At 39.7% G+C, this 17,588-nt stretch overlaps 1 protein-coding gene across 1 annotated transcript in view; it reads right to left on the reverse strand.

Annotated features, from left to right (window-relative positions):
* Positions 1–17,588, reverse strand: part of SPHKAP (SPHK1 interactor, AKAP domain containing) — a 195,990-nt gene that overhangs the window by 39,177 nt on the left and 139,225 nt on the right. Inside the window, exon 4 of the mRNA XM_068968496.1 lies at positions 952–1,011. Within this exon, the coding sequence (XP_068824597.1) occupies positions 952–1,011 (60 nt within the window). The remainder of the gene's footprint in view (positions 1–951; positions 1,012–17,588) is intronic.

Raw genomic sequence — 17,588 nt, forward strand, 5'->3', positions numbered from 1 at the left:
AAGATGACAGCTTGCTTGTTCCTTCCTGCTCTCTCTGATGGACTTAGCACCACAATTCTATAAAATGAAATTATTTGTATAATTTCTTTTGAAAATCTCTATTGTACTACACAGATGAGGATATTTGGGGCTCAGTGGAAATCTGTAATAAATAATCTGTATGGACAATTACATTTGAGAATCTTCAGGTGCAGCACTGTCAAGAAAAAAAAGTTACAGGAGTAACTGAGTAATTTCAGATCCATTGTCCCATGGCAATCAAGATGCAAATGGTGTACTATTGTACATTAAAGAGTGTTGCACCAAACAGTCAAATCAAACCATCTTCAGCTTTGGGCATGAAATGATAAATCATATCACACTAGCGAACCCTTCCCCTTGTACCTACAGGCTCTGGTTCCAAAGGATTGAGTGAGTCTTCAAGTTTTTGGATGTTGTCAAAGATTTACATCAGAAATCTCACAACCTTGGATAAGTCTGGAATATTTATCTCCCATAGAATGCAAAAAATGTGAGTCCCAGATGAGTGTGGGGCTGAGAAACTGAGGTTAGATAGAGAACATTTGATGAGAGCAGCAAGAAGGAGCAAGCCAGAGGGAAGGGCTAGCTGGTATCAAGCAGGTTTTGGAAAAACTTTGGAAAAGTCATCACAGAAAGAGTGCTTGAGTGCGTAGAGAGGGGCAGTAGAAAAGTCACTCCTAGGCACTGGGGGTGCAGGAGAAAGAGACTGCTTAGGAAACAGCCTAGTCTTCTTGGGAAAGCAATTCTCAAATGTAAGGAGAGCAAACTGTGTAGAAAAATGTCAGGAAGAGGTCAGGGAGATGGGCTGTGATGAAATCATCTAATTAATGAGTCTCCTACAAAGCATCACTGAGGCAGAGTCATGGTAGGTCTCTCATCAGTGCAGCCAGCCCTTGAAGGGAGCTCCCAGAGTTCAGTTCCCCGAGTTACCTGCTGCAGGCGCTCCGTGCTGCATGCATCCTTGTTCACATCCAGGTTCACAAAGCAGACCTGGGGAAAGGGCAACAACTGTCAATTAAGTGAAAAACAGGACAGTCCTTTTGAAGAAAGCAGGAATTAGTTGGGCGCAAATGATTCACAAGTCAAGTATTTTCGTATAGTTGATCTGGGATAGAAACAGCCGTCTTACCTTTGAGCTTCTGTGTGGGTCTCTAATGTCCTACTCATGATTCCCACTGATTCCACTGAATGCCCTCTACCTTTCATGGCCCAGCAAACAAAACAAAACCTCTTTGTACAGAACCAGTGTAACAGTCTCAACAAAATCTTCAGGTTTTCAGAGGGTTGTTAAATCTCATGAAACAGAAAAAAAGCTTTTAATAGTTGCAAACTCTTTATAATCGCAGCAAATATTTCTTGCTGGTTCTCCCTTTTCTCTTATTTCCTGCTCCCTTTCTCCACCTACTTTTCATATCATGTACTATCAATGGAGTTCTCCATGTCTCATTATTTTAGTTAATTTTTAATGTATTTAATCTTGTTGTAAACTCTGACACTTTTGTAGCTATCTTAAATAAGTGTCTGGATAAATAAGAGTGTAAAAACAATACCTATAAGATTAAATAGTAATTCAGAGCAACAGTCAAAGAATTGTTTTAATTTAAAACCATCACAAGCAGACTTGGAATAACAGACTGGTTCCAAACTAGGAAAGGAGTATGTCAAAACTGTTTATTTCCACCCTGCTTATTGAACTTCTAGGAAAAGTACATCATACGAAATGCAGGGCTGGATGTAGCACAAGCTGGAATCAAGACTGCAGGAAGAAATATCAACAACCTCAGATTTGTAGATGATACCACTCTAATGGCAGATAGTGAAGAGGAAATAAAGAGCATCTTGAGGAAAGTGAAAAAGCTGGCTTAAAATTCAGCATTTAAAAACTAAGATCGGCATCTGGTCCCATCACTTCACGTCAAATAGATGGGGAGAAAGTGGAAACAGTGACAGATTTCATTTTCTTGGGCTTTAAAATCACTGTGGATGGTGACTGCAGCCATGAAATTAAAAGACACTTGCTCCTTAGAAGAAAAACTACCTAGACAGCATATTGAAAAAGCAGAGACATCACTTTGCTGGCAAAGATCTGTATAGTCAAAGCTATGGTATTTACAGTAGTCATGTACGGAAGTGAGAGTTAGACCATAAAGAAGGCTGAGCACCGAACAATTGATGCTATTGACCTGTGGTATTGGAGGAGACTCTTGAGACTCCCTTGAACTGTAAGGAGATCAAAGCTGTCAATCCTAAAGGTAGTCAACCCTGAATATTCATTGGAAGGACTGATGCTGAAGCTGAAGCTTCAATACTTTGGCCACCTGATGTGGAGAGCCAACTCTTTGGAAAAGACCCTAATGCTGGGAAAGATTGAGGGAAAGAGGAGAAGAGGGCTACAGAGGATGAGATGGTTGGATGGCACCACTGACTCAATGGACATGAGTCTGAACAAACTTCAGGAGATACTGAAGGACAGAGAAGCCTGGCGTACTACAGTTCATGGGTTCACAAAGAGTTGGGCATGACTTAGCAACTGAACACAGCCACAACCACATCACATTCATTAAAATAAACTACCATGGGTAGTACTATATAAGAAATGGATAACTAATAAGGACCCACTTAATAGCACAGGGAACTCTACTTGGTGCTCTGTGGTGACTTAAATGGGAAGGAAATCCAAGGAAGAGGGGACATATGTGCGTGAGTGGCGGGTTCACTTTGCTATACAGCAAGAAATTCACACAACGTGGTAAAGCAACTATACTCTAATTTAAAAAAAAATAAAGGAAGAAAAACAGTAGGACGATAAAAAACTGGATGAGAATATTAATTACCTGAAGAGTTAGTCAGATATTTGGACATAAGCAGATACCTGAAACCATACAGGGGTTTCTGATTTCAGTTAGTTGTTTGGGGTCATGCTTTCTTAGAGTCCATCATTTTTCTTTTTGGGGTTGGAAAAGAACCATAAGGGAAATATTTTGGGAAAGGCCTTAAAAATTAAAATAGTTATATATTGATGAAGTATAAAGCTCACTATTGTTTTAATCCTAATTATTGAGAGATTTCTTCGAGTTTCCTGGGCTCACAATATCGTTGCAGTACATTTCTTGGATACAGTATTTGCTTGTTAAGAATAACTTGATGGACATTTGGAATATGGAAAGGTGTGAAATGCCACCCACACTCTCAATCTTTTGGTTAATAGGGAGGATTTGGACATGATACCTTTTGCAGACAGAGCAAATGGAAGCATAAAGAGTAGGTTCTTCCTGGTTTACAATCTAGAGCAGTTTGAGAATATTCATATAATAATAGTAACTCTGCCCTTGGAAAGCTGGTTCAGTATCCATTAGTACTCAGGGACTTTTCATTACAGGCAGCTGGGATGGCAGTTACTGAATTGATTAGACAATTTTTCATTCACCTTAAAGAAAGGTGCGTTACCTGGCCCCTGGGCATCACAAAGCTCTAGCTCTATTATCCTATTTTACAATGAAAGAGGGCAAAGCAGAGAGACCCAAGAAAAGCATCTATAATAACCATTTCTCTGCCCTCTGATACTGTATTTCGTTTCTGAAGATGAACAGTTTTTAAAATTAATTTTGTGTTACAGTGTGAAACTCTGCCTATGTTTGGAGGAGGAAACTCTCCATAATTGCTGGCTGGACCAAGACTGGAACAAAGCAAGGCATAAACCAGTTGCTTACTTATACTGTATTGAGCCCATACATCTTTCTGGATGTTGGTGGTAAGGGAAGTTTTTAGGGCCTGATATGCATACAATTCTTGGCAAAACAGGGCAAAGACTAATAGAGTTTTGCCAAGAATATGCACTGGTCATAGCAAACACCCTCTTCCAACAACACAAGAGAAGACTCTACACATGGACATCACCAGATGGTCAACAACGAAACCAGACTGATTATATTCTATGCAGCCAAAGATGGAGAAGCTCTATACAGTCAATAAAAACAAGACCAGGAGGTGACTGTGGCTCAGATCATGAACTCCTTATTACCAAATTCAGACTTAAATTGAAGAAAGTAGGGAAAACTGCTAGACCATTCAGGTATGACCTAAATCAAATCCCTTATGATTATACGGTGGAAGTGAGAAATAGACTTAAGGGCCTAGATCTGATAGACAGAGTGCCTGATGAACTATGGACGGAAGTTCGTGACATTGTACAGGAGACAGGGATCAAGACCATCCCCATGGAAAAGAAATGCAAAAAAGCAAAATGGCTGTCTGGAGAGGCCTTACAAATAACTGTGAAAAGAAGAGAGGTGAAAAGGAGAGAAAGATATAAGCATCTGAATGCAGGGTTCCAAAGAATAGCAAGAAGAGATAAGAAGCCTTCTTCAGCGATCAATGCAAAGAAATAGAGGAAAACATCAGAATGGGAAAGACGAGAGATCTCTTCAAGAAAATTAGAGATACCAAGGGAACATGTCATGCAAAGATGGGCTCGATAAAGGACAGAAATGGTATGGACCTCACAGAAGCAAAACATATTTCGAAGAGGTGGCCAGAATACACGGAAGAACTGTACAAAAAAGATCTTCATGACCCAGATAATCATGATGATGTGATCACTAATCTAGAGCCAGACATCTTGGAATGTGAAGTCAAGTGGGCCTTAGAAAGCATCACTATGAACAAAGCTAATGGAGTTGATGGAATTCCAGTTGAGCTCTTTCAAATCCTGAAAGATGATGCTGTGAAAGTGCTGCACTCAATATGCCAGCAAATTTGGAAAACTCAGCAGTGGCCACAGGACTGGAAAAGGTCAGTTTTCATTCCAATGCCAAAGAAAGGCAATGCCAAAGAATGCTCAAACTACCGCACAATTGCACTCATCTCACATGCTGGTAAAGTAATGCTCAAAATTCTCCAAGCCAGGCTTCAGCAATACGTGAACTGTGAACTCCCTGATGTTCAAGCTGGTTTTAGAAAAGGCAAAGGAACCAGAGATCAAATTGCCAACATCCGCTGGATCATGGAAAAAGCAAGAGAGTTCCAGAAAAACATCTATTTTTGCTTTATTGACTATGCCAAAGCCTTTGACTATGTGGATCACAATAAACTGTGGAAAATTCTGAAAGAGATGGGGATACCAGACCACCTAACCTGCCTCTTGAGAAATCTGTATGCAGGTCAGGAAGCAACAGTTAGAACTAGACATGGAACAATAGACTGGTTCCAAACAGGGAAAGGAGTACATCAAGGCTGTATATTGTCACCCTGCTTATTTAACTTATATGCAGAGTACATTATGAGAAACGCTGGACTGGAAGAAGCAGAAGCTGGAATCAAGATTGCCGGGAAGAATATCAATCACCTCAGATATGCATATGACACTACTCTTCTGGCAGAAAGTGAAGAGGAACCAAAAAGCCTCTTGATGAAAGTGAAAGAGAAGAGTGAAAAAGTTGGCTTAAAGCTCAACATTCAGAAAACGAAGATCATGGTATCCGGTCCCATCACCTCATGGGAAATAGATGGGGAAACAGTGTCAGACTTTATTATTTTGGGCTCCAAAATCACTGCAGATGGTGACTGCAGCCATGAAATTAAAAGACACTTACTCCTTGGAAGAAAAGTTATGACCAACCTAGATAGTATATTTAAATGCAGAGACATCACTTTGCTGACTAAGGTCCGTCTAGTCAAGGCTATGGTTTTTCCTGTGGTCACGTATGGATGTGAGAGTTGGACTGTGAAGAAGGCTGAGAACCAAAGAATTGATGCTTTTGAACTGTGGTGTTGGAGAAGACTCTTGAGGGTCCCTTGGACTGCCAGGAGATCCAACCAGTCTATTCTGAAGGAGATCAACCCTGGGATTTCTTTGGAAGGAATGATGCTAAAGCTGAAACTCCAGTACTTTGGCCACCTCATGTGAAGAGTTGACTCATTGGAAAAGACTGTGATGCTGGGAGGGATTTGGGGGCAGAAGGAGAAGGGGACGACAGAGGATGAGATGGCTGGATGGCATCATGGACTCGATGGCTGTGAGTCTGAATGAACTCCGGGAGTTGATGATGGACAGGGAGGCCTGGCGTGCTGCGATTCATAGGGGCGCAAAGAGTGGGACATGACTGAGCGACTGAACTGAACTGATACATACAATTTGGGGAGAGTTTCCTTTAGAAAAAAAATGATGAAATCAAAAAGTTTAAATTAGATGAGAAAGTGACTATTTATTTAGAAAGAGAAAGGAAATGACAAGAAATCTCAAATTTAAAAAGACTGACAAATACCATAAACACAGGAACTTTCTGAAAAATGCCTTTTTTATTAATAACCAGCCTGGTACACCTACATAATATTTTCCCCTACAGTATTGGCTCAATACTCTGATTATCTCTTCATATAAAAGCAGTTTTATAATATCATTTTCTCTAGCAAGAATAGAAAGATAACGCAGCCCCAATACTGTTGATTTTAATTTTTTCAGCTTCACAAACTTATATTGATAATGTCTTGCACATTTTCCAGATTGTTGTCAAATCCAGTGAGAAATCACTAAATAATTTCTTTCACATATGAGTGGCTATAGGTATATTCATTCATTTTAATACTATTAAAGCTTATGCTCTACAAACTAACATTTGGATAAATTCTCTTTTGATTCCTACTGAAAAAGAAAGACAAGGACATGGTACATTTATAATTTTCAATGCTATGTTACTGAATTTTCCACTGGGGAGAACTTCTGTGTTGTCTAGACACCAATGGAACTCAATCTTGTATTTGTAATTTTACATGTTTGGTGACTAGAGTTCTTCACAGACTAGCTCCTGGTACATAAACCTTGTTTACTATTTTATATTTCTGGTGTTGGGGATGGTAGGACACATTCAACTGGAAAACTGTCTCTCATCTGAAATCTTCTTGGTGCAATTCTGGCTGGGTTACCCTCTGTCCATGACAGGAGAATTCAGGAAGACATTCCTACATGGATGTGATCTCAAACTATATAAACATATCTCAAGGAAATACAAATCCACTCATTTTCTCTTGAGCCAGATCCCACACATGTCTGGGATCACTCTGATGACCCTCTACATGAGAAGAGGTAAGATGCAGGGAGTCTGAATGGAAAGAGAAAACTGCAGTTTAAACATCTTCAATCTGAAAATCACAAAAATATATAACTTTGTGAATATCTACGAGGGGATCCTATGTACCCGAGGAGCCCTGAATTTGAAGCTTTGATAGTTTTACTTTAAGTGCAGTTCACAGTGAAATGGTCTCTGTGATGGAAATGCTCTTAGGATATGCTCACTCTCTGTGACTGTGGACTGTTTACTTGAGATTCAGCCATCCTCTGATGCTGAACTCTGAGCGGAAAGTGTAAGACAAGCCTCTGTCCAGTAGGACTGGGGAATGGTCGCTATGGAGTGGAGATTGTACAGGTTGTATAGGAGATTGTAAGGGCCCTACACATCCGAGGTTTATGGCTTGGTGCTGGGTGCTGAGAAGACAAACAGATGTTTCTCTCGCTCTCAGAAAGTTTTGGTCTGCTGAAGGCTGAATGCATCCCTACAAGGATGACCATGCAGTGTTACAGAAGTAACAGGCACACGTACTGGTGGAGGAAGCTGGGAAAAGGGATTCATCACAAATGGCATCTCTGAGAAGACAGATTTGAGGTGAGCTTGGCAGGCAGGCAGGCAGGACCCATTTAATTAGCAGAAGAGGGAAAATGGTACAAAACAAAGAATGGATGGTTTTCCCCTGACCAGCTGCTGAGTAATGAATGATAAGAATCTCTGTATTAAGCACAGGCTGAGGAGAAGGAGAAGACAGAGGTTGTGAAATCCAAGGCAAGGAAAACTTTCTAGAGGAACTCCAGAGTTAGATCAAAGTGGGTGGACAAAATGTCCTTCTTTCTGAACAATAAAAGACTCTGGGAATAATTCAGCAGACTTTTAAAAGATGAATGAAAGGAGAACTCATAACTTTGTGATACATTTCCTGTGCAATAAGAACTGAAGGAGACCTGTGGGTTAGAATTAGGTATTTTCATTCCTGCAAGTGAGACTGCTCCCATGTTATTACAGGAAGAAACTTAAACAGGAGGACATTATATAAGGAAACTTGGTAACAGGAAGTTAAAGTTTCTAACAGCTTAGGGTGAGTGTAACGTATGACCAACATTAAAGCCTGGGAGATTATTCATTATGGTTTAATGGGCTGCATGGAGGCTGAGTCTGTATGTCTGAGACATCATCCAATTAGGAATAAGTGTAACTGCTCTGTGTTGACACTTTATCTCAATCTGGAGTGATGTTACTGTTCAGTTCGGTCACTCAGTCATGTCCGACTCTTTGTGACCCCTTGGACTGCAGCACACCAGGCTTCCCTGTCCATCACCAATTCCTGGAGCTTGTTCAAACTCATGTCCATTGAGTAAGTGGTGCCATCCAACCATCTAATCTTCTGTTGCCCTCTTCTCAATCTTTCCAGCATCAGGGTCTTTTCCAATGAGTCAGCTGTTTACATCAGGTGGCCAGTGTATTGGAGCTTCGGCTTCATTATCAGTCCTTCCAGTGAATATTCAAGACTGATTTCCTTTAGGACTGACTGGATGGATCTCCTCGCAGTCCAAAGGACTCTCAGTGTCACTGAGTTATCTGTCAAACAACTGTATGTGCAAATCCAAATACAGTAAGTCCTCGAAATATAAACTTTAATTTGCAGACCTTCAAAGATGTGAACATGCCATCCATGATGAGAAAAAGAGAGCTACTACCCAGACATCACCAGATCATTTTTTCCAAAAGGTAGATAGATTTGAATCCAGCAAGGAATCAGAACCTGTGTCATTAATGTCAGAGGTGAATGAAATTGCAGCTTGCCCTCCATCTCCTTTTGCTGACAACCCCTCATGTCTACCTTCTCCTCACCTTCTCTCCCTCCTCCAGTCAGTAACTTCCTGCCTGTTCACTCAATGCCAGCCCTTGCTTACCAGCTGTTGCACTACACTACTGTGCTTAATTTTTTTGTATTTCATTTTTGTGTATTATTTGTGTGAAAAGTATTATAAACCTACTATTGTACAGTACTATATAGTCAACTGTGTTAGTTGGGTATCTAGGCTAACTTTGTTGGACTTACAAACAAAGGGGACTTAGAAATGTGCTCTTGGAATGGAACTTGTTTTTTGTAGGAGGCTTATTGTATGTCAAGTGATACGGGGAAAATTTTTTTTTTAATTTATTTATTTTCATTGGAGGCTAATTATTTTACAATATTATGGTAGTTTTTGCCATACATTGACATGAAATAAAGTACTGGTGTTTACTTAATTACCTTTGTTCTTGAGCACAGTTTATTTCCTTCAGCCTGGACTATTCATTCATGAGGTCAGAGTCTGGTCATCACTGTATTCTTAAGTGCTTACAATAGCCTGGCATTTCACAGATGCTCAGTGAATCCTTGTTGATAAATGTATATGTGTGAAGTGAAAGTAGTGTCACAGGTGATAGGTGTAATAATCATCAATTTAACTGAATATTTTCCTTATTTTCTGCATAGTTTACTTCTAACAAGAATGTAAGAAATTAAATACAGAAGTTATAGGATGATTAACTGTGCTAATATGAATTAGGCTGTTGATATTGCTTAAAGTGCTTAAAAATTGGCTTCTTTATCCCCTAATAAGGATTTGTTAAAAAAGAGAAACAGGCAAAAAGTTGAGAACCATAATCAGTTCAGTTCAATTGCTCAGTCGTGTCTGACTCTTTGCAACCCCGTGAATTGCAGCACGCCAGGCCTCCCTGTCCATCACCAACTCCTGGAGTTCACTCAGACTCACGGCCACTGAGTCCGTGATGCCATCTAGCCATCTCATCCTCGGTCGTCCCCTTCTCCTCCTGCCCCGAATCCCTCCCAGCATCAGAGTCTTTTCCAATGAGTCAACTCTTCGCATGAGGTGGCAAAAGTACTGGAGTTTCAGCTTTAGCATCATTCCTTCCAAAGAAATCCCAGGGTTGATCTCCTTCAGAATGGACTGGTTGGATCTCCTTGCAGTCCAAGGGACTCTCAAGGGTCTTCTCCAACACCACAGTTCAAAAGCATCAATTCTTCGGTACTTAGCCTTCTTCACAGTCCAACTCTCACATCCATACATGACCACAGGAAAAACCAGAGCCTTGAATAGATGGACCTTAGTCAGCAAAGTAATGTCTCTGCTTTTGAATCATAATAAATACACATAAAAGGTACTAGCCTTTTTTTGGACTCAAGGCTCCTTGTTCTTCACATAAAATGCATTCCACATTGTGTCTACATTTGTCCTTGTTTAGAGCATCTGCAGATACATTCAGTTAAAGCAGATGGAAACATAGTATCATCATCAAGAGAACACAACTTTTCTTGCTAATTTTATGGTTGTGCATAACTTGTAAATTCAAAGGTTCTCTTCTGTCATTATTATGGTTTTAAAATGAAACATTGTAGAAATAAGTATCACAGAAAATTATGCCAATTTATGATTTTGACTTTTAAATAATCTAATAAAGTATTCTTCAAAGGTACTCACACGTAGTAAACAGCTGCCGTCTATGGAGTTGCACTGAGTCAGACACGACTGAAGCAACTTAGCAGCAGCAGCAGCAGGCGATATACTGTTTTCTCTGGATTATTAAGTCAAGCATTTTACCTATAAGTCTACTTTCATAAATGGAGGATGTAGGCATGTAAAAATAAAATTTTACTATATTTTATCAGATAGTGATTTAAGTTATTTGGATGAAAGCTACTATGAGAAAAGTTTAACCTTAAACTATATTAAGATAAGAAAATATAAATAATTTTAAGTAGATTGTAATTCATAACATGTGAAGTCAAGTAGGCAGATTATACCACTCTAACGGCAGAAAGTGAAGAGGAACTAAAGAGTCTTTTAATGAGGGTGAAGGAGGAGAGTGAATGAGCCAGCTTAAGACTAAATATTAAAAAATACTAAGATCATAGCATCCGGCCCAATTCAGTTCAGTTCAGTTGCTCTGTCGTGTCCAACTCTTTGCGACACCATGAATTGCAGCACGCCAGGCCTCCCTGTCCATCACCAACTCCCGGAGTTCACCCAAACTCATGTCCATCGAGTTGATGATGCCATCCAGCCATCTCATCCTCTGTGGTCCCCTTCTCCTCCTGCCCCAAATCCCTCCCAGCATCACAGTCTTTTCCAGTGAGTCAACTCTTCGCATGAGATGGCCAAAGTATTGGAGTTTCAGCTTTAGCATCAGTCCTTCCAATGAATACTTAGGACTGGTCTCCTTTAGAATGGACTGGTTGGATCTCCTTGCAGTCCAAGGGACTCTCAAGAGTCTTCTCCAACACCACAGTTCATAAGCATCAATTCTTTGGTGCTCAGCTTTCTTCACAGTCCAACTCTCACATCCATACATGACCACTGGAAAAACTACAGCCTTGACCAGATGGACCTTTGTTGGCAAAGTAATGTCTCTGCTTTTGAATATGCTATCTAGGCTGGTGATAACTTTCCTTCCAAGGAGTAAATGCTTTTAATTTCATGGCTGCAATCGCCATCTGCAGTGATCTGGGAGCCCCAAAAAATAAAGTCTGACACTGTTTCCACGTTTCTCCATCTATTTCCCATGAAGTGATGGGACCAGATGCCATGATCTTCGTTTTCTGAATGTTGAGCTTTAAGCCAACTTTTTCACTCTCCTCTTTCCCTTTCATCAAGAGGCTTTTTAGTTCCTCTCCACTTTCTGCCATAAAGGAGGTGTCATCTGCATAACTGAAGTTATTACTATTTCTCTCAGCAATCTCGATTCCAGCTTGTGCTTCTTCCAGCCCAGCGTTTCTCATGATGTACTCTGCATAGAAGTTAAATAAGCAGGGTGACAATATACAGCCTTGATGTACTCCTTTTCCTATTTGGAACCAGTCTGGTGTTCCATGTCCAGTTCTAACTGTTGCTTCTTGACCTGCATATAGATTTCTCAAGAGGCAGGTCAGGTGGTCTGGTATTCCCATCTCTTGAAGAATTTTCCACAGTTTCTTGTGATCCACACAGTCAAAGGCTTTGGCATAGTCAATAAAGCAGAAATAGATGTTTTTCTGGAACTCTCTTGCTTTTTTGATGATCCAGCAGATGTTGGCAATTTGATCTCTGCTTCCTCTGCCTTTTCTAAAACCAGCTTGAACATCTGGAAGTTCTGCATGGCAAATAGAAGGAGAAAATGTGGAACTAGTGACCAATTTCCTCTTCTTGGGCTCCAAAATCACTGAGGATGATGACTGCAGCCATGAAATCAGAAGACGATTGCTTCTTGGCAGGAAAGTGATGACAAACCTAGGCAGTGTGTTGAAAAGCAGAGACATGCCTCTGCCAACAAAGATCCCTATAGTTAAGGCTATGGTCTTCCCAGTGATCATGTACAGCTGTGACAGCTGGACTGTAAAGAAGGCAGAAGGTCAAATAATCTATGCTTTTGAAATGTAGTGCTGGATAAGACTCCTGAAAGTCCTTTGGACAGCAAGGAGATCAAACCAGTTAATCTTAAGGGAATTCAACCCTGAATATTCACAGGAAGGATTGATGCTGAAGCTGAAGCTCCAGTATTTTGGTCACCTGATATGAACAGACGACTCACTGAAAAAGTCCCTGATACTGGGTAAGACTGAGTGCAGGAGGAGAAGAGGGTGTCAGAGTATGAGATGGCTGGATGGCATCACTGATGTGATGAACATGAACTTGGGCAAACTTTGGGAGATGGTGAGGGAGATGGAGGCCTTGTGTGTTGCAGTCTATGGGTCGCAAAGAGTTGGACACAAAACAACTACAAAGAAACAATCCATAACAATTTTCTAAGTTGAGTGATTGTGATTGATTGAAGTCGCTCAGTCGTGTCCGACTCTTTGTGACCCCATGGACTGTAGCCTACAAGGCTCCTCTAATAAAGAGTGAAAAAGTTGGCTTAAAGCTCAACATTTAGAAAACTAAGATCAAGGCATCTGGTCCCATCACTTCATGGGAAATAGATGGGGAAACAGTGAAAACAGTGTCAGACTTTATTTTTTGGGGCTCCAAAATCACTGCAGATGGTTATTGCAGCCATGAAATTAAAAGACATTTACTACTTGGAAGGAAAGTTTTGACCAACCTAGATAGCATATTCAAAAGCAGAGACATTACTTTGCCAACAAAGGTCCGTCTGGTCAAGGCTGTGGTTTTTCCCATGGTCATGTATGGATGTGAGAGTTGGACTGTGAAGAAAGCTGAGGGTCAAAGAATTGATGCTTTTGAACTGTGGTGTTGGAGAAGACTCTTGAGAGTCCCTTGGACTGCAAGGAGATCCAACCAGTCCATTCTAAAGGAGACCGGTCCTGGGTGTTCTTTGGAAGGACTGATGCTAAAGCTAAAACTCCAATACTTTGGCCATCTCATGCAAAGAGTTGACTCATTGGAAAAGACTGATGCTGGGAGGGATTTGGGGCAGGAGGAGAAGGGGACCACAGAGGATGAGATGTCCATCACTGACTTGATGGACATGGGTTTGAGTGAACTCCGGGAGTTGGTGATGGACAGGGAGGCCTGGTATGCTGCAGTTCATGGGGTTGCAAAGAGTTGGACACGACTGAGCGACTGAACTGAACTGAACTGAGTAAATAGTTTTATTTCAATGCAAATTAAGTCAGATAAAAATAATACTAATGTGTGAAGTAAAGAATTCAGATTTCAGTCTTTGAACTGATCCACTGTATGTGGACAGTTTTATTTTTTCATGTATTCATTTTAGTCAACTTTGGATTGTTCAGATAGTCAGATGGAACTGCCAGTACATAATGCACCCAATATAAGGAAATCGCTGTGCAAGAGGATATATGACAAGTGGGTTTTAGCCCAGAATGTGGGAACTATGCTTTTCTTTCCTGGGTATGTTTTCATCTTTCCTGAAGTCAGCTAAAATCTATTCCTATTCTTATGGAGATTCTGCTTAGAAAATGTTAACAAAGATCATGATGTCAAATTACTTTTGAAATCTAGGCATTTGAATGTGTACTATGACCAAATATATACTTAGGCTTTATCTTAGAAGAAACCCAATTCCTTTTTTCTGCAGCTTCTAACAATGCAGCCATCTGGCCATGTGGTGATGAGAGGATCTCTTAATTTGGTGGTTTAAAATGCTGATCAACAAATCTTTCAAAATAAAAATTGCCTCCTTTCTTCCTCAAACAAGACTTCTGCTAGATTCAGGATCCAGGACCATGGTTACCTTTTAAAGAAGGTGCCTTTTCCCCTGATTAGTCCTTTCGGTTGATGATAACTAAAACGGAAATTTATATATCAATGTTGTCAAGCCACAGAGCTGTCAGACATTCTAGAACATACTTGACTGTTTGGAATGACACTGCATGTGTATTCAGTTATTGTTTTGAAATGATTACAGCAATCATGCAAAATAAAATATGAAGTTTTATTTACACTTGAGACTGTCAAATTTTCCTTTATTTTCATTGTCAATATTTTTTTTTTAAAATAACTTTGAAAGCTGTTGGGGGATAGCTATTCAAGTAAAGGGCATAGACTTCCAAGCAATGACAGGCATTTTAACTAGCCATACATCAGGCCAATTTTATTGCTAACCTAAAAAATAAATGAAAAATAAGAATGCTACTCTAGAGTAATTATTCATTGTCCCAAAATTTTTGTTCTTTTAAAGATAATTCTTTTGGAGTATGAGGATAAATTTAAATATAATGTCTGATATGCATTTACCAGATAAAGAACACATGATATTTATTTTAGATTTCCACTTAAAATATATGTTTTATTGAGATATAAATGGATATGACTTATCCATGTAGAATGCATGCTTCTATGGTTCTTCATATATTCACAGAGTTGTGCAATCATCACCACAGTAAATTTTAGAACATTTTTACCATCCACGAAAGGAAATGTACTATTAGCAGTCAATCTTTATTTCCTCCCAGGTACCCTCTCTCTAGCCCTATACAATCACTCATATACTTTATATCTCTACATATTTGCCTGTTTTGGACATTTCAGTTCAGTTCAGTTCAGTCAATCAGTCTGTCTCTTCACGACTCCATGAATCACAGCACGCCAGGCCTCCCTGTCCATCATCACCAACTCCCAGAGTTCACTCAGACTCACAGCCATGGAGTCAGTGATGCCATCCAGCCATCGAATCCTCTGTCGTCCCCTTTTCCTCCTGCCCCCAATCTCTCCCAGCATCAGAGTCTTTTTCATTGAGTCAACTCTTCTCATGAGGTGGCCAAAGTACTGGAGTTTCAGCTTCAGCATCATTTCCTCCAAAGAAATCCCAGGGTTGATCTCCTTCAGAATGGGCTGGCTGGATCTCCTTGCAGTCCAAGGGACTCTCAAGAGTCTTCTGCAACACCACAGTTCAAAAGCATCAATTCTTTGGCACTCAGCTTTCTTCACAGTCCAGCTCTCACATCCATACATGACCACTGGAAAAACCACAGCCTTGACTAGATGGACCTTTGTTGGCAAAGTAATATCTCTGCTTTTCAACATGCTATCTAGGTTGGTCATCACTTTTCTTCCAAGGAGTAAGCGTCTTTTAATTTCATGGCTGCAGTCACCATCTGCAGTGATTTGGCAGCCTCCCAAAATAAAGTCTGACACTGTTTGCACTGTTTCCCCATCTATTTCCCATGAAGTGATGGGACCAGAGGCCATGATCTTTGTTTTCTTAATGTTGAGCTTTAAGCCAACTTTTTCACTCTCCTCTTTCACTTTCATCAAGAGGCTTTTTAGTTCCTCTTCACTTTCTGCCGTAAGGGTAGTGTCATATGCATATCTGAGGTGATTGATATTCCTCCCGGTAATCTTGATTCCAGCCTTGCTTCTTCCAGTCCAGCGTTTCTCATGATGTACTCTGCATATAAGTTAAATAAGCAGGGTGACAATATACAGCCTTGACGTACTCCTTTTCCTATTTGGAAACAGTCTGTTATTCCATGTCCAGTTCTAACTGTGGCTTCTTGATCTGCATATAGGTTTCTCAAGAGGCAGGTCAGGTGGTCTAGTAGTCCCATCTCTTGAAGAATTTTCCACAGTTTATTGTGATCCACATAGTCAAAGGCTTTGGGATAGTCAATAAAGCAGAAACAGATGTTTTTCTGCAACGCTCTTGCTTTTTCAATGATCCAGCAGATGTTAGAAATTTGATCTCTGGTTCCTCTGCCTTTTCTAAAACCAGCTTGAACATCTGGAAGTTCACGGTTCACGTATTGCTGAAGCCTGGCTTGGAGAATTTTGAGCATTACTTTGCTAGTGTGTGAGGTGAGTGCAATTGTGCGGTAGTTTGAGCATTCTTTGCAGCCAAAGATGGAGAAGTAGAAGCACAGAAGTAGAGAATAAACGTATGAACACCAAGGGGGTGGGGGTGGGATGAATCCAGAGATTGGGATTGACATATACACACTATTGATACTGTGTGTACAGTAGATTGCTAATAAGAACTTACTGCACAGCACAGGGAACTCTACTTAATACCCTGTGGTGACCTAAATGGGAAGGAATTCCAAAACAGAGGGAATATATGTATACATATAGTTGATTCACTTTGCTGTACAGTAGAAACTAACACAACATTGTAAAGCAACTATAAGGCAATAATTTTTTTAATTAGCGAAAGAAAATGCATGAGATTAAAAAAATCATATTATTAATAAAAAAGTCATTCTTAGAGTCCCAGAAATTTTTCCTAAAGAATTTCTTCTCTGGAGTTTTGATATAGCAGAATAAACACTTGTGATTAAAGAAAGAAGAACATTAAATTTTTTTAAATAAACTTTTACTTCTCTATTTTGAACCGAATATATACAAGAACTGTGTGTTACCATATTTTTCAAGTTATAAAACATTTTATTAGGAAATGTCTTCATTCTTTTTCTCAGGGGCATTTATGACTTATTCATCTAAGTACCTGCAAGTGCTATGGATGATACTGTTATCACATGCCATAAAACCAGTGGGTGATTGCAACAGAGATGAAATTGGGAAACAACTACACATAAGGAGAGTAAAAAGATGATAATTTGCAGAAGAAATGTAGGCATGTTAAAAACATCAACCACTGCTTAACCAGCATCACTTACTAAGTTCCTTAACATGAATAGTGCTGTTTGAGGGAACTTATATGGATCTGCAGGCAAAATATACTCTATTCTTAGAAATAAATATCTTTGATGAGAATGAGAAAACATAAACTGTTATACATACATATCACCCCATTGAATCCAATGCATGATTTCAATTTCTCAATATAGCAAATGAAAGCATATACAGGGTAGCTTTATTTTAAAACATTTAAAAAACCAGCTGAGAATGCGCTTTTCATCAATGTTGAAAAGCTGATCAGTTAACTGACAAAAATCTTCCTTTAGGCATGATAAGAATATTGAGTTTTGACTATGGCATGAAATGAATGCAATTGAAATGCATTAGATGATATGCATTAGAACAAAATGCAATAGATAAACTGAGCATAAACTGAAAAAAAATATTGCATGGCTTTAAA

The sequence above is a fragment of the Capricornis sumatraensis genome, chromosome 3, assembly GCF_032405125.1.
Source record: "Capricornis sumatraensis isolate serow.1 chromosome 3, serow.2, whole genome shotgun sequence".
NCBI lineage: Eukaryota > Metazoa > Chordata > Mammalia > Artiodactyla > Bovidae > Capricornis > Capricornis sumatraensis.